General features: G+C 45.6%; 1 protein-coding gene across 4 annotated transcripts in view; it reads left to right on the top strand.

The window, feature by feature from the left end:
* Positions 1–21,935, top strand: part of PARP4 (poly(ADP-ribose) polymerase family member 4) — a 106,175-nt gene that overhangs the window by 69,334 nt on the left and 14,906 nt on the right. For 3 of the 4 annotated variants that reach the window (XM_050927667.1, XM_050927680.1, XM_050927662.1), the window contains 6 exons: positions 1,610–1,768; positions 2,553–2,669; positions 5,059–5,262; positions 6,598–6,738; positions 12,172–13,068; positions 13,430–13,549. In XM_050927667.1, coding sequence (XP_050783624.1) covers positions 1,610–1,768; positions 2,553–2,669; positions 5,059–5,262; positions 6,598–6,738; positions 12,172–13,068; positions 13,430–13,549 — 1,638 coding nt within the window. The remainder of the gene's footprint in view (positions 1–1,609; positions 1,769–2,552; positions 2,670–5,058; positions 5,263–6,597; positions 6,739–12,171; positions 13,069–13,429; positions 13,550–21,935) is intronic. The other variant, XM_050927670.1, reaches the window with a different exon arrangement.

Below are 21,935 nucleotides of genomic sequence, written 5' to 3'. Positions count from 1 at the left end.
TATGTTTATTGTGAAGATACTTGGTTTTATAATGATTTAGAAACTGCATTTTTCTTTTTGTATCTGTGTATGTGGCAAAGTTCAGAACTGTGCAAGTGTTCTGACTTTTGGACTGTATCTGTAGGCACAACACCTGTAAAGTCACCATCTCTGGTCCAGGAAGAACTTTTAAATCTAGTAGAACAATACTCTTACCATATATTGCTGCAACTGTAATTGAAAGAAACTGTTTGGGTTGCGGGCAGCAAGGACTGTGTCTTCCCATATGTCTGTACAGCATCTAGTGCATTAGGAACTATTATAATATAAACAATACTGATCGTTATTAATTATTATTTATTATTATTTATTTAGGGTTATAAGTATACTAAAGGAAAATAATCAATTCCCTATTACGGTATAATTATCTGACAGTCATGAAGGGCATTGAGTAAGTTGGGATAACTTAAGGAACAGGAGACATGTCCATATTTTGGACAATTACATTTGTACTGCATTTAAAACTAAAAATAGGTTGGCACAGATTTTGTTGATAGAAATAAATATTGTTTTGTTTGTGCCTTTTAAGAATATAATTTACACATTTGATAGATGTCATCGCATGTATAATATCTCAGCAATCCTGTATAATAGTTATTGGTGGAATTATTGTCCCTTTCTTGTAAATATGGCTCCTTAATCAGCCAAAGATTTACTGTTAAGCTCTGTGCAGCGCACTCTGTACTATCTGCTCTGCACTTGGTCACTACCTCCCTAGCAAGAGACTAGTCAGAGCTTTTGCTCTTTGGGCAGTTCTTGTCTCTGATTTTCAGACAATGTAATCATCTCTGTCATTACCTCCTAGAAATTATCTTTATATAACACAAATTTTATAAACAAAGTGCCATTCTACTCAGGCTCTTTGATTACTGTGAACTATCCTAAACAACAGTTAAATTTAAACAGTATAAACTTGGCAGTATAAAATCAGATAACATGCTAAAAAGCATACTGGTTCCAATATGTTGGAAAATATCTTTACCATATATAAGTATAATAAAGCAAGTCATGTGTCTTGTACATATATCAGAAAAAAAAGGAAATTTAAACATCACCTTTGTATATTAGGATTCTGTACGTTCATCTCCATATGCCAGACCACTGCATTACACACTCACAGAAGAAATATTCTCTTTTCCTTTCGTAATCTACAATATGTTGGTATGCTTGGTTGCTCTTAACCATTGACTTGTATAAGGGAGTTGTGATGGGGAAGTGACACATGAGTAACAGCTGACATACAAAATTTTAAACTGTTTCATTGATCTGCCTGCTTGAAAGCAAGTGAAAGGGTAATTTCTGAACTGAAGTTACATAAGATGCAGAAGAGGTTTCTCAAAATACAAGGCGGTGCATTGCCAGTGTAGTGTGCCAGTACATTTACTACCAATAGCGTGTTATGATACGACAACCCTTAATGCAGTCAGGCAAAGTTCACCCAGCATTTGGCTGTCAACCTTACATTGTCTGATAGAGAGGGAATCTCTGGCATAACAAGCATCACTTTTGAGGATTACAATAAAATGAAAGACAGTTCTCTAGTTTGTAATTCTGTTGCGTTTTAATTTAGGATGTTAATGAAGTTCAGCATGCTGGTCTTCCAAACATTCTTGAACTTATAGCTGAGGAAGATATAGACTTTTTACCCTACATGGACTGGGAGCATGATACATCTAGACATGGATACCTGTTTTCTAATAGAGGAGTGGGATTCGGCAGATGTGAATTGGTAAATATTCTTAATGTGTTCTTGTTTTTAACATTTGTTGTGTATTACCCAGTTGTGGTAGCAGATGGTTTATAAGGTAGCAGTTGGTAATTGTTTATAAAGTCTGCACCATTTCTTATTATTCTGGATGCAATTAATTACATAAATGTTTGTGTGAAGTGCAAAAAATCAGAAGACTCTCTCCCAAAGAAAGGCAAGGTACATAAAAGTTGTTGTGGCACCAGGCCCCACTACAGCAGAGACCTTTGAGAGAGAAGAAGATTTTAGCAGCCCTCTATTCTCTTCCAGGATAAATTCTTCCCTGACTGTCTAGTCCAAAGCCTTGTCTTCATTAGAGTACTTAGATGGTGGTACATCTGTCAGTTGTATTGCACTGATTGAAGTACCACGAACTGTCTAGCATAGCCACCCTGAATCAGGGTCAGACTTGTCCTTGCATCCATACCAAGGCTCCTTAAATCAATTTAGGTGTGGGATGTCACATATTCCTCAGCTGGTAAACCTCTTTAGTTTGCTGGCGGAGTCCTCCTCACTTACATCCGCCATGCCTCATTCAACACCCACAATACCCCCACAAAATACTGTTATCCTGTAGTGAGGGGGTATGGCCTCCCTCCGATCCAGAGAGGAGGAACCACTTTCTGTGCTCGTGTGGGTGGAGTCAGACCAGGTTTGCTCTTCTCACTGGGAGTTGAGAGACAGGACGGGAAGTACAAAAGGCAGAGCCTTTAGCTAAGTTGGAGCCGAGCCAGAGAAGGAGACAGACATATCTTGCTCACTGCAGGCCTCTGACTCCGCTGCCAAACCAGGCAATGCCCTGTCCCGCGAGGAGACCGAGTCCAGGGAGGAGCTGCTGATAGCTATCCACCCCATGGAGACGGATGACACCTACAGAGCCAAGGTACTCAGAGGTAGTAGGAAGTGGCTCAGGGACACTAGAGTATAGCTTGGTTACCTGAATCCAGGTCAGTGTGTTTCGAGCGGATCCTCACTGACACAGTGACAGAACATTCCGCCGCTTACAGCCTGGGGCTGGGAACCTGTGGAGTAGGGAGGGCCTGGGTTCCCTTATCCCCTTGTGCCAACCTCATCCAGGAGTGGTAACCTCCCCACCATAGGCAAAAAGTCCTGTGTTTGTCTTCCGTCTGCCAGAGCTGAGGTAACACTCTGTGTAGTGCTCTGCCCTGCCTGAGGGCCAGAGTCCATAGCCTGCTTGTTAGCTCTGACCAGCCTGAGGGCCAGAGCCCATAGCCTGCTTGTTAGCTTTGCCCTACCCAAGGGCCAGAGCCCACAGACTATTTGGTGCGCCGCCCCACCGAGAGGGTTGGAGCATTAGCACCTGATTTGCTAATTCCCTTGATGTTAAGCAGTGATCCCAGTGACGTAATGAGGTGGTGTGACTTCCCTCCAACCCAGATGGGGAGGGACGACCTTCACTGCACTACATACCTCTTTTTGACCCAAGCACCTAGTCAAAATTTGAGGCCCTGGAGATATTCCAGCTGGGAGTAGAAATTGACGAAAGATGCTGCATCAAAAAATATACTGATCTTGCTTATTAACAAGGAACGTACAACGTCCTGGGTCCCCAAAGGTAGGAGGAACCAGGAAACAAAAAACAGTTTCTTTGGGTCTAGTGCTAGCTAAAGATCTCTCTCCCTGTTTTTTTCCAGGGTCCTATTCCATGCTTTCAGGCTGCTGCTTCACTCTCTTGCTGTTTGCCTCTTTAGGATTGAGTGTGAATGTACCCCACAATTAATGTAACTGGCAGGATATGTTAAGCAGGAGCCCCTGCCCACCCAAGACAAAAGCAGTTGTGAACCCGCCCAGGGAACATACGTACACTTCTTTCCCAAACCCCATTCACCACTCAGTCCAAAACTCCTGGATGGGTTCACAACCCCTTTTGTCTTAGGTGTGGAGGTTGTGCTTAATTTATCCTGACAGTCATGTTAATTGTAAGGGTGCATTCACATCTAATTTCAAAGATGTTTTAACTAAGCCCATAACAGTACCTTCCCTTCCACCCTACTGTACACATACTCAACCAAGATCCCACTATGAATAAGGTCTTGTGTAAATGGATTACATGGAAATCGTGAAATTAGCCCAATACCATGATTTTTCCTACAGCAGAGACACTGTTGGAAAAATCGTGGAATTGGGCTCATTTGGCTGCTCATGGAGAGGAGAGAGGAAGGGCGTTGTCCTGGAGGTGGGGTATCTCGCCATGTGGCACTGGCTGGCAGGCCCGGGGCAGGGATTGGGGCCTGTGCTCAGTTTCATAGAATCGTAGGACTGGAAGGGGTCTCGAGAGGTCTTTTAATCCCATTCCCTGCACTGAAGGCAGGACTAGGTATTATCTAGACCATCCCTGACAGGTGTTTGTCTAACCTGCTCTTAAAAGCCTCCAATGATGGAGATTCCACACCTCCCAAGGCAATTTATTCCAGTGCTTAACCATCCAGACAGTTAGGAAGTTTTTCCTAATGTCCAGCCTAAACCTCCCTTGCTGCAATTTAAGCCTATTGCTTCTTGTCCTGTCCTCAGAGGTTAATGAGAACAGTTTTTCTCCATCCTCCTTGTAACAACCTTTTATGTACTTGAAAACTGTGATCATGTCCCCCACTCAGTCTTCTCTTTTCCAGACTAAACAAATCCTATTTCTTTCATTCTTCCCCTTCTTAACCTTTAATCATTTTTGTTGCTTTTCTCTGGACTTTCTCCAATTTGTCCACATCTTTCCTGAAATGTGGCGCCCAGAACTGGACACAATATGCCAGTTGAGGCCTGATCAGCACGGAGTAGAGCAGAAGATTTACTTCTCATGTCTTTCTTACAACACTCCTGCTAATACATCCCAGAATGATGTTTGCTTTTTTTGCAACGATGTTACACTGTTGACTCATATTTAGCTTGTGATCCACTGTGACCTCCTAGGAAGTCATTTCCCATTTTGAAACTGATTGTCCTTCCTAAGTGGAGTACTTTGCATTTTCCTGTATTGAATTTCATTCTATTTACTTCAGACCATTTCATCCAGATCATTATGAATTTTAATGCTATGCTTCAAAGCACTAGCAACCTCTCTGTTTGGTATCCTCCACAAACTTTATACTCTCTATGCCATTATCTAAATCATTGATGAAGATATTGAACAGAACCAGACCCAGGATTGATCCCTGCGGGACCCCATTTGATATGCCCTTCCAGCTTGACTGTGAACCACTGATAACAACTCTGGGAACGGTTTTCCAACCAGTTATGTACCTAATAGTAGCTCCATCTAGGCTGTATTTCCCCAGGTCACCACTGCTGCTTTCCTGTCTGGCCAGCTGGTGGGGACAGGGGATATCCCTGACAGTGCACAGAGATTAGAAGGCATGGTCCGACCAACAGCAGCCTCTGGCAGGCCCAAGAGAGATGCTGCAGTGCTGGCTCTGCCTGGCTGGCAAGGAGCTGACACCAGGATCCGCTGTTTGGAAAATGAGCAGGTATGTGAGTGGTTCCTGCCCTAGAGCAGGGATCCCTGCATAGCCCATGAAATTCAAACACTTACCGTGGTACTGCTGTGAGGTTTTTGTTTTTTTTTAAAAAGCAAACTAATTTTCACTGATCCTCAGCTATGGATCACCAACCTGATTTAATGTTCTCTCCCCCATCTCCAGTACTCAACTAACTGGTGACCCCTCTGTGGATCATAAGCTGATATGTTTATTCTAACAAACCACAGGTGGCAGTGTGGAGCTAGTAGCTGAGGGAGTGTGAGGAGAGGGACTGGTCACTCCTGTCCTCCTGCTGGCAGACCCAGGTGGCTGCTGATAGTTCACTCTGACAAGCATCCGGTGGCTTATGCAAGCAAGAGAATCAGCTCTTGATCCACAACTGAATCTCCATTTCAGTAGTGGCTCAGCCAGAGTTGGGGGATTACTGGAGATGGGGTTGGGTGTGTTTGTTGGTGGAGGAGGAAGTATTGTTGCACTGTGGGAGACAGAGATTGCTGTCTCCGCTAGCTAAGAGACTACAGCACAGAGCAGGGGTTTATGGAAGGGTGGTACCATGGCTAGGGAGCATTTGTAGGGGGAGGGGGAATCTGAAGAGGACATTACTGTAGAGGCCATGGGCAAAGAGGGGATTCCAACCCAGGGAACTGAGGAGGGTTGTTGGCCAAGGGAGTTGTCAGCACTGGAAGCTGTCTGAATCAGCTGCACCAATTGTGCCAGTGAGATGCTTTTACACTGTCACTCAATTAACTGAACCGTAACTAATCCTGGCTTTACCTCTCCAAATTACATAGCGATTACCACCATAAACTGTGGTAATCTACAACATATTGCTGTTCTGCAGGATTGCTCTCAACCATTAACTTGTATAAGGAAGTTATGATGGGGAAGAGACAAATGAGTAACAGCTGACATTCAAAATTTTAAACTGTCTGATTGATCTGCTTGCTTGAAAACAAGTGAGAGGGTAATTTCTGAACTGAAATTACATAAAATACAGAAGAGGTTTCTCAAAATACATGGAGGTCCGTTGCCAGTGTAGTGTGCCAGTCTGTTTACTGCCAATAGCCTGTTATGATACAACAACCCTTAATGCAGTCAGGCATTCTAAAGTTACATTTACTGTGTGTTTGTGTATACCGAGCATCTTTCATATGAATACTCCTCCTCTCTATATTTCCTTGCAAATTTCACCCAGCATTTGACTCTTAACCTTACATTGTCTGATAGAGAGGAAGTCTCTGGCATAACAAGCTTCACTTTTAATAATTACAATAAAATTGAAGACAGTTCTCATGTTTGTAATTCTGTTGTGTTTTAATTTAGGATGCTAATGAAGTTCAGCATGCTGGTCTTCCAAACATTCCTATGGCTTCAGGACGTTTAGACTTTTTACCCTCTATGTACTGGGAGCATGATATATCTGGACATGGATCCCTGTTTTCTAACAGAGGAGTGGCTGAATCGGTAAATACGCTTAATGTGTTCTTGTTTTTAACATTTGTTGTATATTACCCAGTTGTGTTAGTAGATGGTTTATAAGGTAGCAATTGGTAATTGTTTATAAAATCTGCACCATTTCTTATTATTCTGGATGCAATTAATTACATAAATGTTTGTATGAAGTTCAAAAATATCAGAAGACTCTCTCCCAAAGAAAGGCAAGGTGCATAAAAGGTGTTATGGCATCAGGCCCCATTGCAGCAGAGATCTTTGAGAGAGAGGAGGATGCTAGTGGCCCTTTACTCTCTTCCAGTGTAAATTCTGCCCTGTCTGTCTAGTCCAAGGCCTTGTCTTCTTTAGAGTACTCAGATGGTGGTACTTCTCTCAGGCTTGTCCTTGCATCTGTACCAAGGCTGCTTAAATCGATTTATATGTGGGATGTCACATATCCCTCAGCTAGTAAACCTCCTTAGTTTGCTGGTGGAGTCCTCCTCTCTTACATCCACCATGCTTCATTCAGCACCCACAGTACCCCCACAAAATACTGCTACCCCTTTTTGACCCAAACAGCTAGTAAAAATTTGAGGTACTGGGGATGTTCCGGTTGGGGGTAGACTTTGATGAAAGAATCTGGTATATCTGTAATGCAGTCTTGCTTATTAACAAGGAATGTACAAGGTCCTGTGTCCCCGAAGGCAGGAGGAACCAGAAAACAAAAAATAGTTTCTTTGCTTATAGCCCCAAGCCTCTTTGGTCTAGTGCTAGCTAAAGATCTCTCTCCCTCACTTTTTCAGGGTTTTATACCATACTTACATTAGAGGCTGCTGTTTCACTCTTTTGGGCCATGTTTACACTACCGATTTGTGTCAACAACAGTGAGGTTGACATAATAAAAATCACAATTTCGTGTTCACACTTGTTTCCTCTGTTGCAAGATCATGTCCATAGTGGGGGCACCATCATCAACAGTATGAGCAATGCACTATGGGGTACCTATCCCACAGTCCTTCTGTTGCTGGGTGTTGTGGAACGACGGAGCGGATCATGGCGCATCTTGGGACAGTGTTAAATGTCCCATGATGTATTGTTTTCTGTCCCAGCACTCCATGGGCTTCCGACTTTTTTTGTGTATTTTTTCAACGGCCTTTCTTTGCTGTGCACCCTAGTATCTTTGTGAGAAGGGATGGATTCCGCACTGCCCTCCTATGCTCTGTCAACTGTCATGAAGACATTGCGGATGTCAGTGCAGCTAATCGTGAAGTTCCTAACTGAGGAAGACTCACAGGTGCCTGACATTCTGCGTGATATGGATAGGAGCAACTTTAGATTACTTTTAGCATTCACTGAGCAGGTGCATAGGATAGACCGTTGCTTTTGGGCTCGTAAAACATGCACTGAATGGTGGGATTGCATTGTCATGCAGGTGTGGGATGACGAGCAGTGGCTACAGAATTTTCGGATGCAGAAAGCCACCTTCCTAGAACTGTGCACAGCGCTCGTCCCAGACCTGCAGCTCAGCATGAGCCACCAGCATGAGAGCTGCCCTCTTGGTAGAGAAGTATGTGACAATTGCTGTGTGGAAGCTGGCAACTCCAGACTGCTACCAGTCGGTCATGATTCAATTTGGAGTGGGGAAGTCGACCGTTGGGGCTATGTTAATGCAAGTGTGCAGTGCAATAAATCGCATCCTGCTACAAAGGACCGTGACTCTGGGAAATGTGTGTGAAATAGTGGACAGCTTTGCAGAAATGGGGTTTCCTAACTGTAGAGGGCTGATAGATGGCACACGTATTCCAATTTTGGCACCAGACCACCTGGCAACAGAGTACATTAATAGGAAGGGGTACTTCTCCACAGTGCTGCAAGTGCTTGTGGATCACCATGGGCATTTCACTGACATCAACATGGAGTGGTCTGGGAAGATACATGGTGCACGCATCTTCAGAAACACCAGACTGTACTGAAAGCTGCAAGCGGGGACTTTCTTTCCTAACCAGAAGATTAGAGTGCGGTGTGTTGAAATGCCCATAGTGATCCTGGTGGACTCTGCATACCCCTTACAGCTGTGGCTCATGAAACCTTTCACAGGACACCTCGACAGCAGTAAGGAGCAGTTCAACAACAGGCTCAGTAGGTGCCAGATGACAATTGAATGTGCCTTTGGCAGATTAAAGGTGTGCTGGCGATGCCATCATGGCATGTTGGACCTCACTGAGGATAATATTCCTGTGATCATAGCCACATGCTGTACATTGCATAATCTGTGTGAAGCTAAGGATGAAAGGTTTGCTCAGGGGTGGAGTGCTGAGGCAGATCGTTTCACAACTCATTTTGAGCAGCCAGATACCAGGGCTGTCCGAGGAGCCCAGAGGGGAGCTATTCGAATCAGGGAGGCTTTGAGGCAGCACTTTGACGATGACCACCAGTAACACATATCTCTGTCTGAGTTGCTTCAATGTTACATGCCATGTAGTTTTCCTAGGGGGCAATGGTGACATTTGGAGCCTTATATTCCTGAAATAAAGTGATCAAAATGCCTGTGCATCTATTGCCAGTGCCTGCAATCCCACCTTTAGCAAAAAATTAAAGATGATTTACCATTATCAAAGTTTGCTTTTATTGCACAAGAAACAGCACACACAAACACACAGATGCTTGGCAGGAAAGGAGGAACCAGGGAAGGACAGACTTTCACAGCTGTGTGTAGGTCCAGCTATCATTGTGAAAGTTGTCTGAGGGGGTGGAGTAAAGGGGAAACCAAGAAGTCCTGGAAGATGGAAAGGAATGTGCAGGCGGAGCTGGGGGGTAGGGGGCAGGGAGAAGAGTTCTGAATGTTCTGCAGTGGAGGTTGAGCACTGATCTGCTCAGTCTGCAGCATTATTAAGGACTTCAGCATCTGCATTTGCTCCTCCATTACTTTAATCATCTGCTCAGTAGCGTCCTTAACAAACACGTGATTCTCTTTTCTGTCCTGCCCTTCGGCTTCACAGCATTCTTTTCATTCCCTTTTTTCTGCATTGGAGCACTGCAGGACCTCCCGGAACATGTCGTCTTTGCTGCATCTTGAGCACTTTCTTATCTGGCGGAGACTCTCGGCCAGGGTGCGTGGGGTATTCCTGAAGGCCACATCTGGTGAAGCACAGGAGACAATGCACAAAAGCGGGATTGTTAAATTCACACACAGAATTGAAACATTTCTGTTAAATACACCTTTTGCAACGTTGCCATCACTTTCTTACTGATACTAGCCAGGCACACATTTCTGTGAACGCCCTAAGTATTTTGAGTGTTGGTGGGGGGCAGTCTACATGGAGAAAAGAGCACACGCTCTTTGCAAGGGTCATGGTGCAGCATACTAGAGAACAAATTCTAAAATTCTCCCACAGTTTTCCACAGGCAGGGGTCATTCTTGCAGATATCTCACTGCCAACGGTAAGCAGGGAAACAAGGGTACATCTACTCCATGCTTGTGGCTTCTGCCCTGCTCCCTATGTTGCTCGCCTGTGTGCTGCTTTGGTCCCTGCACAAGTGATTGCCGAATGGCACAGGGAAGTTTCCTACAATGGGGAAAGGAACAAAGCTGCTCTGTCACAGAACCTTCAGTAGAAGATTACCAAGTACCTCCAGGAAACTTTCCTGGAGATCTCTCTTCAGGATTCCCGTGAGATCTTGGCATGCATCAACACCCTGTTCCGCTGTACAGATTAGCTACACAGGGAAATGTCCATCTCCCAGAAACACAGCCAGCCTCCCACATTTCTATGCCCTGAACCCACCTCTCCATTACACAAGCCATCGCCACTTACCAGGAGTCTCCTCTCCTGCTTCTTGCTCACCAGAGAGCAACTGCTGAGACTGGCTAGACACCTGGAGTGGAGAACAGTTCCTGGCTGCCTGCCCCACCGGGAGCTGCACATCCTCATCTAACTCCACCTCTTTGTCAATAACTTCATCCTCCAGGTTAGGCCCTCCTTCTGCCACCACAAGGCTCTTGGCAATGGAGGTGGGGTCGCCACCGAGGATAGCGTCCAGCTCCTTATAGAACCAGGGGATCTTAGGTGCATTACCGGAGCAACGGTTTGCCTCCCTCACCTTATGGTACGCCTGCCTCAGCTCCTTTATCTTTGCTCTGTACTGCAGCGTGTCCTGATCACAGCCCTTTTTGCATAAGTCTCGAGAAACATGCCTGTAGATATCCCACTTCCTATGGCTTAAGGCAGCTGTGACTGCACAACCTCCTCTCCCCATATGCTGATCAGATCCAACAGCTCTGCAGTAGTCCAAGCGAGAGAGCATTTGCTGTGCTCATCATGGTCACCTAGGAAGATGCAATGAGACCTCTCCACTCTGAGCAAACAGGAAGTGGAATTTCAAAAATTTCCATGGCTTCTAACTTGCTACGATAACCCACCATGGTCACCTGGGAAGATGCGATGAGACCTCTCCATGCCAAGCAAACAGGACATGGAATTTCTAAAATTCCTGGGGCTTCTAATGGGGAAGTTGTTTACTTGGCTGCAGGGCAGCTGAGTTCAAACTGCTGACCAGAGCGGTCAGGATAGGCATTGTGGGACACCTCCTGGAGGCCAATTAAAGCAATTAAATGAAGCGTGGTGTCTATACTGGTGCTTTGTCATCGAAAATGTAGAGGAAAAAGACATAAATCTCTCATGAGGGTGGATGTATTTTGTTGCCAAAACCAGGCATTTTCCCTGGCAAAAGTCACCTTGCAGTGTCTACACTGTTTGGGTCTACAAACGGCAGTTTTGGCGACAAAACTTGGTAGTGTAGGCAAGGCTTTGCTGTTTGCCTCTTTGAGATTGAGTGTGAATGCACTCTACAGTTAACATGACTGTCAGGATAAGTTAAGCAGGACCCACCCTTCATAAAACAAAAGCAGTTGTGAACACACCCAGAGAACATACATATCAAAATTATATTCAGAATAACCCCATTAAACACTCAGCCCAAAACTCCTGGATGGGTTCACACCCCTTTTGTCTTAGGGGGGCATCCTGCCAACCTTATCCTGACAGTAATGTTAATTGTAGGGTCCCTTCACACCCAATTTCAAAGATGTTTTAATTCAGCCCATAACAAGGTTTCACTCAGCTCATAAGAATACCTTCCATTTCACCCTGTTCTACACATCTTCAGCCAAGATCCCACAATGAGTAAGATCCTGTGTAAATCATGATTTCATTAATTGCATAGAAATTGTGAAATTAGTCCAATATCTTACTATTAAAAATGTGCACCTTATTCCTAGTCTGAATTTGCCTGGCTTCAGCTGCAAGGAAAGAAGTTAATTATTTAATTGACAAGATGAATAGGCTTTGTGTTGAGCATGATGATGATAGATTGATACTGTGTCTAATGAAAATATGGTCTTAATCACAAAAAAAAGTTGGTTTAAACTCCAGAAATATTTTGTTTTCTTATAATTTTACTCAACAGGTTCCTTTTCATGAAGTAACTAGTGGTTTTTCTGACCACTTCCAAATTGGAGGCGTTAATAAGCTGAAAAGTCTCCAATTTCAAAGTGACAAAGAACTTCCCTTGGTTGAACAGTGCATCTTACCAGATTCCATTGGATTCAGCAGGCGTTATAAAACTGAAGTTGAATATGGTGCTGGTGCCACTGAAGTTGGACTATTTGGATCTATCTCTAAGCCACAACGAAAATTCAGAGGGTTTAGTCAATCACTTTTAAAAATCAGACTTCCAAAGTCTCCAGGTGGTCTGCCTTTTCCTCAACATTCACAGGCTACTGGCATTAATTTTTCTTTTCAAGCTCCTTGCCCTGCTACTTGCCCTCTTCCTGGCCTTTCTTCTTGGCTTCCTCCTTGCCCTCCTCCTCTTCCTGGCGCTGCTGCTTGCCCTCCTCCTCCTCCTCCTCTTCCTGGCGCTGCTGCTTGCCCTCCTCCTCCTCCTCCTCTTCCTGGCGCTGCTGCTTGCCCTCCTCCTCCTCCTCCTCTTCCTGGCGCTGCTGCTTTCCCTCCTCCTCCTCCTCTTCCTGGCGCTGCTGCTTTCCCTCCTCCTCCTCCTCTTCCTGGCGCTGCTGCTTTCCCTCCTCCTCCTCCTCTTCCTGGCGCTGCTGCTTGCCCTCCTCCTCCTCCTCCTCTTCCTGGCGCTGCTGCTTTCCCTCCTCCTGGCCCTCCTGAATTCACTCAGGGCCTTTCTTCGTATATAAGGAGCTCATTTACTCCTGTGGGCAGAACCCTGAAGAAGGCAAATTTTGAAGCACAAGTTACTCCTGAAGTTCTTGCTTCATCTGCTAGGTTAAGACCAGGATCACCAATACTACAAATTGCACCAAAGTGTAGACAAAAACTGCATCATAAGCTCAGCAAGGTTAGTATAAGTCTGAATTATGCTTTTCCTTTCCCTGATGTTGAACATGCAGCCAAAACAAACAGGAGTAGTTGCTCTTGATTGCCCTGGACTTCCACATCAAGGGATGCTGAAGAAGAGGAGGTAAATTCTGCTCTTTTATAGCGATTTATATTTTGAAGGTTTAATTAATTTTTAATGGAGTGATATAAACATGGATCTTGTTTCTGCCACCCTTATTCATGTTGATTAATCTTACTTTACTACGCTAGTAGTCCCATAAATCTCAGTGGAATTAGTTGTGTGATGAAGCACTGTTTAATATGAATAAGGCAGAATCAGGTTCTTAGTGAATATTTCTGTTTGTTTGTTTTTTTTAAAGGATCTTGTCTTAACAGCAATGAGGAAAAAAGAGCTTGGTAAAACATCACCACAGATGAGGATTCAACGAAGTCCACCAAGTGCTATAACCTGGACTCATATTTTTAAGCTCCAAAATCAGGTACAGTGCCATTGTTTCCATATCTGCGTTACTTAAAATCAAGATACAAGGAATAATTTTTTAAAAATTGTTTTTATTACGAACAGTATACTTTGCATTCTTCTGTTGGCATCTAAATGTAAATCTACATCTAGTGAAGAGTTACTTCTGTTGAGTCCTACAGGAAAATTTACTTGGTATTCCTCGTGGTTCCTCAGTGTAAATAACAATATTGGTATCTCTGACAGGGTGCGCTGACCACTTTGGCACCTCCTGCTGGCTGTCTTGGGAATTAGCTCTGCATGTTAGTGTGCCCTCTTCAGGTAGTGCCTCGTTGCCGTCACTCCTGCTCTAGGACCCACATCTTTTGAAGGACCGCGGTGTCCTCTTCAGCGACACAGCCCTCCAGCCGTGCCACACACTGTGGTCCCTCCTTCCAGGGGACCTGCAGTCCACTATTCAGCCACTTTCCTTAGTGGCTACTGCAGTGGATTGTGTGACCACTTCCTCATGGCCCCAGCATTCTCTTTGCCCTTGCCTCAGGGCCTCAGCCTGCAAACCGCAACAGCCAGCCAGGAGCTGTCTTCCATTCCCCAGGTCCCTGCTAGCAGCACTGCTCTGTCCAGGGTACTGGCAGTTCTCTCAGCCCTCCATGGACGCAGTCTTTCCTCCTTGGGCTCCTAGCAGAGAACTGCATTCTCTGCCATGCAGCTCCCTTTTCATATGGGCCTGTTTGCCTTGCTTGGCTGCTCCCTACAGCCTTTCTCTGATTGGCTGCCTCCGGCACAGCCTCCCTAGGGATGCTTTTAACCCCTTTTCTGCCCAGTGAGGGGCAGCCACCTTATCATACAATCTAAGTTATACTGTGGATTTACTCTGAAAGAAATCTGTTTCCAATATGTTGCCTTTTTGAAATCCAGTTTGTTGTTCAAAAAGCAGTTGCACTTCGAGACCATTCAGTCCTGCCATCAGATAAGCAGGTTTGCATTGTGCAAATTCATCTTTCTTATTTGTTTATAATCTAATTTTGTAAGATACATGATGAGACAAAATCTTGGTTGAATTTGTTGATTTCATTGGCAGCTCTAGTGATCAGACTAGGAATCCTCAAAATAGCCTCCTCGCAACCAAGAGATGTGTCTCAGTATTTTTGAGATGCTGAAATTATAAGATACATTTTCTAAATCTTCAGCTCAGTGTTCTGGTACAATTAATAAGCAGTCAGAGTCTTTAGTAAAGTATTAATGAGAGCTAGAGTGAGAACATAGAACAGCCATACTGGATCAGACCAATGGTCCATATAGCCTTCTATTCTCTTTTCTGACAGTGTTTGGGCCCAAATGCTTCAGAGGGAATGAACAGAACAGAGCAATTATTTACAGATCCATCTCATCATCCAATCCTAACTTCTGGCAGTCTAAGTCTTAGGACACCCAGAGCATGGGGTTACATCCCTGACCAACTTGGCTAATAGCCATTGATGGACTTGTCCTCCATGAAGTTATCTAATTCTTTTTTGAACCCAGTTATAATTTTGGCCTTCACATCATCCCCTGGTAATGAGTTCTACAGGTTGACAGTGTTTTGTTTGAAGAAGTACTTCATTTTGTTTGCTTTGTTTACAATAATTTAATCAGGTGACCCTTCATTCTTGTGTTATGTGAAGGGGTAAATAACACACTTCATTATTCACTTTCTCCAAGCTGTTCATGATTTTATAGGCCTTTTTCATATCCCCCTTAGTCATCTCTTTTCTAAGCTGAACAGTCTCAGTCCTTTTAATTTCCCCTCATATGGAAGCTGTTCCAAACCCTTAATCAATTTTGTTACCCTTTTCTGTATTTTTTTTTCAATTATAACATATATTTTTTGAGATGATTCAACCAAAACTGCACGTAGTATTCGAAGTGTGAGTTTATGATGGATTTTTATAGTGCATGATGATATTTACTATCTTTTTATCTATCCCTTTCCTAATGGTTTCTAACATACGATTATCTTTTTTGTCTGTCTCTGCACATTGAACAGATGTTTTCAGAGAACTATCCACACTGACACCACAATCTCTTTTTTGCATGGTAATAGCTAATTTAGAACCCTATATTTTGTATGTATAGTTGGGATTATGTTTTCCCATGTGCATTTCTTTGCATTTATCAACATTGAATTTCATCTGGCATGTTGTTGCCCAGTCTCCCAGTTTTATGAGATCTCTTTGTAACTCTTGGCAGTCAGTTATGGACTTAACTGTCTTGAGCAATTTTGTATCATCTGCAAACTTTGCCATCTCACTGCTTACCCTGTGTTGCAGATTGTTTATTAATATGTTGAACAGCACTGGTACCAATACAAACCCATAGGGGACCCTGCTATTTATCTCTCTCCACTGTGAAATCTGACCATTTATTCCTACCCTTTGTTTCCTGTCTTTTAAGCATTTACTGATCCATGAGAGGATCTTCCCTCTTATCCCATGACAGCTTACTTTGCTTAAGAGCTTTTGGTGAAGGATCATGTTAAAGGCTTTATGAAAGTCCAAGTACATTATGTCTACTGGAGCTCCCTTGTCCACATGTTTGTTTATCCCCGCAAAGTATTATAATAGATTGGTGAGGCATGATTTCTCTTTACAAAAGCCATGCTGACTCTTCCCCAGAAATAGTGTTCATCTGTGTGCCCTTATCCAGTGACCAGTCTGACAGTGGCCAGGAGATCATTTCTCCGACTCCTCATCATGGCCCACCATCAGAATACAAGGGTCCTCCCCAATTCCATCGAACCAACCCACAATTGTGATACAGGCCCCCTGGAGTAACCCCTCCGCCCAAGCCTACCCTCCTTCCCCCCATCCCCATGGCCATATTGCAGTCCTTGGGCAACATACACACATGTTGCAGCTGTCCAGTGTCTCTCAGAGAGAGTCCACCAGATGGTCTCCTACAGTCTGGCTGTCCAGAGCACCTGAGCCAGGGGAGGAGGAAGCTTTTTCAGAACAGGAAGAAAGACTCAAAGGGGAAGCTACCCCCTCAAGCAAACTTCTCCTTATCTCCAGCAGATGAGGCTGTAATGCCTCCCCCCCACCATCACTAGGTGATGATTTTAAGAACTTGCTGGATCATACCAAGAGGGTGGCAGATGAGCTGCAAATTCCTCTACAGAAGGTGGCAGCTACACATCACAAGTTGGTGAATATTCTGCACACCTCTTCCTCATCCAGAGTTGCCTTCCCAATTAATGAGGCGATTCTAGATCCTACCAAAGTCCTCCAGCAGACACCAACCTCCATCGCACCAATCAGCCACAGAGCCAAAAATAAAAATTATTAAAAAAAAATAATAAAGTACTACATCCCTCCCAAAGAAGCAAATTTCCTGTTTCAACATCTGGAACCCAACTCCATCATAATGGGTGTGGTTAGTGCACGAAGCAAGCAACATAATGCCAAGTCCACCACATGCACTCGGGCTTGGCAGGATGGCATGTTTGTCAGTGACATTACTATTTAGAGTCGTGAATTACCAAACTGTCATGGTCAAATAAAATTTTATTAATTATGGGAAACTCAGTGCATTTCTGGAGCATTTACTGGAGACACACAAGGAGCAGTTTCAGATCATTCTTAGACAGGGTCAGTTGTGCTAGAGACAGCACTGGATGTAGCTGTTACAGCGGCCTGCCTTGTCTACAGGACACTGGTACTGAGGCAGGCTTCTTGGCTACACCTTTCTGGATTTCCCAAAGCTCTGCAGAAGACTTCCTGTTTGAAGAGCCCAAACTCTTTGCAGTGAAGACCGATTCTTCTCCTCACATCCCAAAGGATTCCCGGACCACATTACACTCCTTACGAATCTACACTGCGGGACAGAAGAGAAGATATACCTTTCAGCCACAGCACACGTCACAATCTCCTCAGTACCCACCATCTCAGTGCTGTTATTAGCCACGATGTAAGGAGACCAGAGCCCAAAAGCAGAAGCAGAACGCACCCCAGTCTGCAACTTCTCAAACCGCCTCTTCTAAGTGCTTTTGACGGGTTGGTCAAGGGCCTGAACAGTTATACCTTGCAACATCAGCTGCCACCTACACACTTGTCACCTTCAGAAGTCACCTGGCCCTATTTCACAGCCGTTGTGAGAATATCACCTCTGACAGATGGGTCCTGGAGATGATTTCGAAGAGTTATGTCATTCAATTCATGTCCCTCCCCATTCCAACCCTCCTTCCCTGTCCCCCTTCAGGGACCCTTCTCATAAGAACCTACTTCATCAGGAAATATATCATTTGTTATACCTAGGGTCCATTGAACCAGTTCCAGTGCAACTCAGGAGCAAGGGGTTTTACTTTCATTATTTCCTGATCCCCAAAGCGAAGGGAGGTTGGAGGCCCATTCTAGATCTAAGGGTATTAAACAAATACGGGAAGGCGCAGACTTTCAAGATGGTCACACTAGCAGTCATTATTCCAGCTCTAGAGCAAGGAGATTGATTTACAGCACTCGACCTACAAGATGTCTACTTCCATATCTCTATATAAAGATCATACAGGAGATTTCCTATGGTTTACCTTTGGGGCAGGACCGTTATCAGTTCAGACTGCTCCACCCAGGTTATTCTCCAAGGTTCTCTTCATTTTAGCGGTACATGAACCCCGGTACAGCAACTGGAGTTTATCAGCACCAACCTTGAGAGCGTTCCTCCCACTACACAGACTTACCACCCTGGAACAAATGCTTCCCTAATAGGCTGGGGAGCTCACCTACACAACCACAAGGTTCAGTGCAAGTGACTTTCCATATCACTCTTTGGGAGCTAAAGGCTGTCAGGAATACCTGTGCACACTTTCTGCCTTTCATCAGGAACACCCATGTGAAAGTCGTGATGGACTTAACATGACCTGTTTGTGGGGTGACCAGATAGTAAGTGGGAAAAATCGGGACAGAGGTTGGGGAGTAATAGGCACCCATGTAAGAAAAAGCCCCAAATATCAGGACTGTCCCTATTTAATCAGGACATCTGGTCACCTTACCTGTATGTTTTACATAAATCACCAAGGGTGTGCCAGATCTCTCTCCCTCTGCAAGGAAGCACTCAAACTTTGAAATTGATGCACCCATCACAATGTTTCTATCTCAGCTGTCTGTCTACCAGGGATACAGAACATGACAGCTGACAGTCCCAGTCAGAATTTTTGTCACGACCATGAGTGGGTACTGAACTCAGAGGTGCTTCAAGAGCACCACCCCACTGTAACACCCCCCCATGCGAGCGCCGCCGAACCCCGCCCCCTTTAGTGCCGCGCCGCCAAAACCTCCGAGAGCCGCGCTGCCAAAACCCCCACCCTGCAAGCGCCACGACCTCTGAGCCCCTGTCCCCCGAGCACTGTGCCGCCCAAGGCCCTGCCCCCCCAAGCACCGCCTGGATGAAATAAAACCAACCAACCAAACAAAGCCCTGCAGCACCACCCTGCCAAACCAAAAAAAAAAAAGAAAAGGAGCGCCGCCTCGCCCCAAGGTGCCACCCCAGCACATGCTTGGTTGGCTGGTGCCTAGAGCCGGCCCTGGCTTCAAGATATGTTCACCCTAAGGGCACCTCTGACTATGGATCTCTTTGCTACTTCCCAGAACAATAAATGTCCTCATTACTGCTCCAGGGCCGGCCTGGGGAAGCATTCATTAGGAAACGACCTCATCAGTTTCCTCTTCTATCCAAGGTGCTGTTGAACATTCAGTGAGACAAAGCGAGAATTTATTCTGATTGCCCCTCCTGGCCATGACAAGTCTGGCTCCCTTACCTGACACAGATGGCAATATGCCCTCCTGTTCCTCTTCGGCACATTACTCACCTGCTCTCTCAAAACAATGGGCTGATCCTTCACCCCAACTTGTGGGTCTTTCACCTCCAGGCTTGGCTCCTTCTTAGTTCCAAGGCTTAGAGGCAGAATGCTCTGATGGGCTAAGACATGTTGCTACACAGCCAAAAGTTGACCACTCAACATACTTGCCTACAAAATGGAAACGATTCCAAGTTTGTTGTCATTCTAAACACATAGACCCAACCTCATCTTCCCTCCCTCTGATTTTACACTACATTTTAGACCTCAAGAGGTCAAAACTCTCTCTCAGCTCCCTTAAGGTACATCTTGCAATGAAAAAGGCTTTCCACTGCCAGGTAGACAGATTCTCAGTGTCTGCTCACCCGCTGACGTGTAGATTCCTTAAAGGCATTGGGAATCTCTTCCCACATTAGTCTGGGATCTTAATCTAGTTCTCAGGGCTTTGACTAGACCTCCCTTTGAGTCCATGGAAACTTGCTGTCCCTTACACCTGTCCATGAAAACAGCATTTCCAATTGCCATTACCTCAGCTAGGCACATAGGAGAAATAGCGGCCCTGATGGCACACCCACCATTGACGGCCTTTTTTAAAGACAAAGTAACCCTAAGGCCATATCCCAAGTTTCTCCCTACTTTCTCTGCATTTTCCACATGAATCAACAGATACATCTCCCTGTTTTTTCCCCAAACTGTATTGTGACAACAGGGAGATGATTCTGCATAAGGACACTAGCATTGTGCTTGGACAGGACTAAGGACTTTAGGAAATCCCCTAAATTCTTCCTTTTGTCCACAGAAAGATCCAAAATCTTAGTAATATTGGCTCAAAGACTATCCAAATGGGTCTCTGGTTGCATTAATCACTGTTATCAAGGACGCAACCTGCTTCCATCCAGAGTCCATGCACACTCCACGAGGTAAATTTCTACCTCGGTCACATTACTTAAAGATATCCCTATCTCAGAAATCTGTAGAGCAACGACTTGGACCTCTTCCCATACTTTTGCAGAACATTATGCGATCACTTAAGATTTGGCCCCCAATGCCATCTTTAACTCCACAGTACACTCTGTAGTGACAGACTCCATTCCGAAATCTCAGATTCCAGTGGTGGGTACTGCTCGGGAGTCACGTATAGTGGAGCACCCATAGGGACACTACTCAAAGAAGAAGAGGAAGTTACCTTGTGCAGTAATGATGGTTCTATGAGATGTCTGTCCTTCTGGGTGCTCCACAACGAGCCCTCCTCCCCTCTACTTTGGAGTTGTCTATAGGGCTCTGGGTTGGAGAGGGAAGTGAGGGGACTTCGCTCGTGCAGCGCTAGATAGCCTTGAGGCAGACCATGAGGGAGGGAGAGCATGTATGCGGGCTCAACAGACACTGCTACCAAAAAATCTCTAATTAGAGGTTCAGGGGCACACATACACCTTCAGAGGAGCACCCTTAGGGACAGAAATCTCAAAGAACCATTGTTACTGCACAAAGTGAGTAATTTCCTCATCGTGATTGGTTGATCCTGGAGACTCTCCCAGTCAGTCACGATCTCTGGCTGCTAAAAATCTAGTGGTGTAGCGGGGCTGCTGCTGCTAAGGCAGGCTCTCTGCCTGCCCCGGTCCCATGCTGCTCCCAGAAGTAGCCAGCACACCCCGGGGAAGGGGACGGTGGGCAGGGGTCTCTGTGTGCTGCCCCTGTCTGTAGGCACTGCCCCTGCAGCTCCCATTGGCCAGAAATGTGGAACGGTGGCCAATGGGAGCTGCGGGGGCAGTGCCTGCAGACAGGAGCACTGTGCGTACCCATGTGCCCCTCCCAGGGGCTGCAGGGGCACGTTGGCCCCTTTGGGTATTGGCTTGGGGCTGGGGCAGGGAGGGAGCCTGCCATAGCCCTGCTGCGCCGCCAACCGGGAGCTGCCTGAGGTAAGTGAGCCCTCCTGCCAGGAGCCCACACCCCAACCCTCCTCCCAGAGCCATGTATCCCATACCCCCTCCTGTACCCCAAGCCTCTGCCCCAGCCCTGAGCCCTCTCTCAGAGCCAGCACCCCATACCCTCTCCTGCACTGCAACACTTTTCCCCAGCCTGGAGCCCCCTCCTGCACTGAAACTCCCTCCCAGAGCCTGCACCCGCACCCCCTCCTGCACCCCAACACTCTGCCTCAGTCTGGAGCCCCCTCTTGCACACGAACTCTCTCCCAGAGTTTGTACCCCTCACCCCCTCCTGCATCCCAATCCCCTGCTCCAGGCTCAGTCTGGAGCCCCCTTTCACACTGCAAACCCCTTGGTCCCTGCCGAGAGCCTGGTCCCCCTCCCGAACCCCAACCCCTTGCTCCAGCCTGGTAAAAATTAGTGAGGGTGGGGGAGAGTGAGTGATGGAGAGAGAGGGAGATGGAGTGAGCAGGGCAAGGCTTTAGGGAAGGGCTAGGGCCTTGGGGAAGGGGCAGGATAGATCCTGGGTTGCCCTTAAATTCAAAAAGCAATCTTGTGCATAAAAAAGGTTGGAGACCACTGATCTAGACTAAAGAGTAGCTGTGCCACCCTTGCCCTGCAGTCTTGGATGCCTTATGCTGCCTTGCTGAAGGAGT

This window comes from Gopherus flavomarginatus, chromosome 1 (genome assembly GCF_025201925.1).
Source record: "Gopherus flavomarginatus isolate rGopFla2 chromosome 1, rGopFla2.mat.asm, whole genome shotgun sequence".
NCBI lineage: Eukaryota > Metazoa > Chordata > Testudines > Testudinidae > Gopherus > Gopherus flavomarginatus.
Note: the sequence above shows the minus strand (reverse complement) of the source record. Positions and strands in the feature narration are given on the sequence as shown.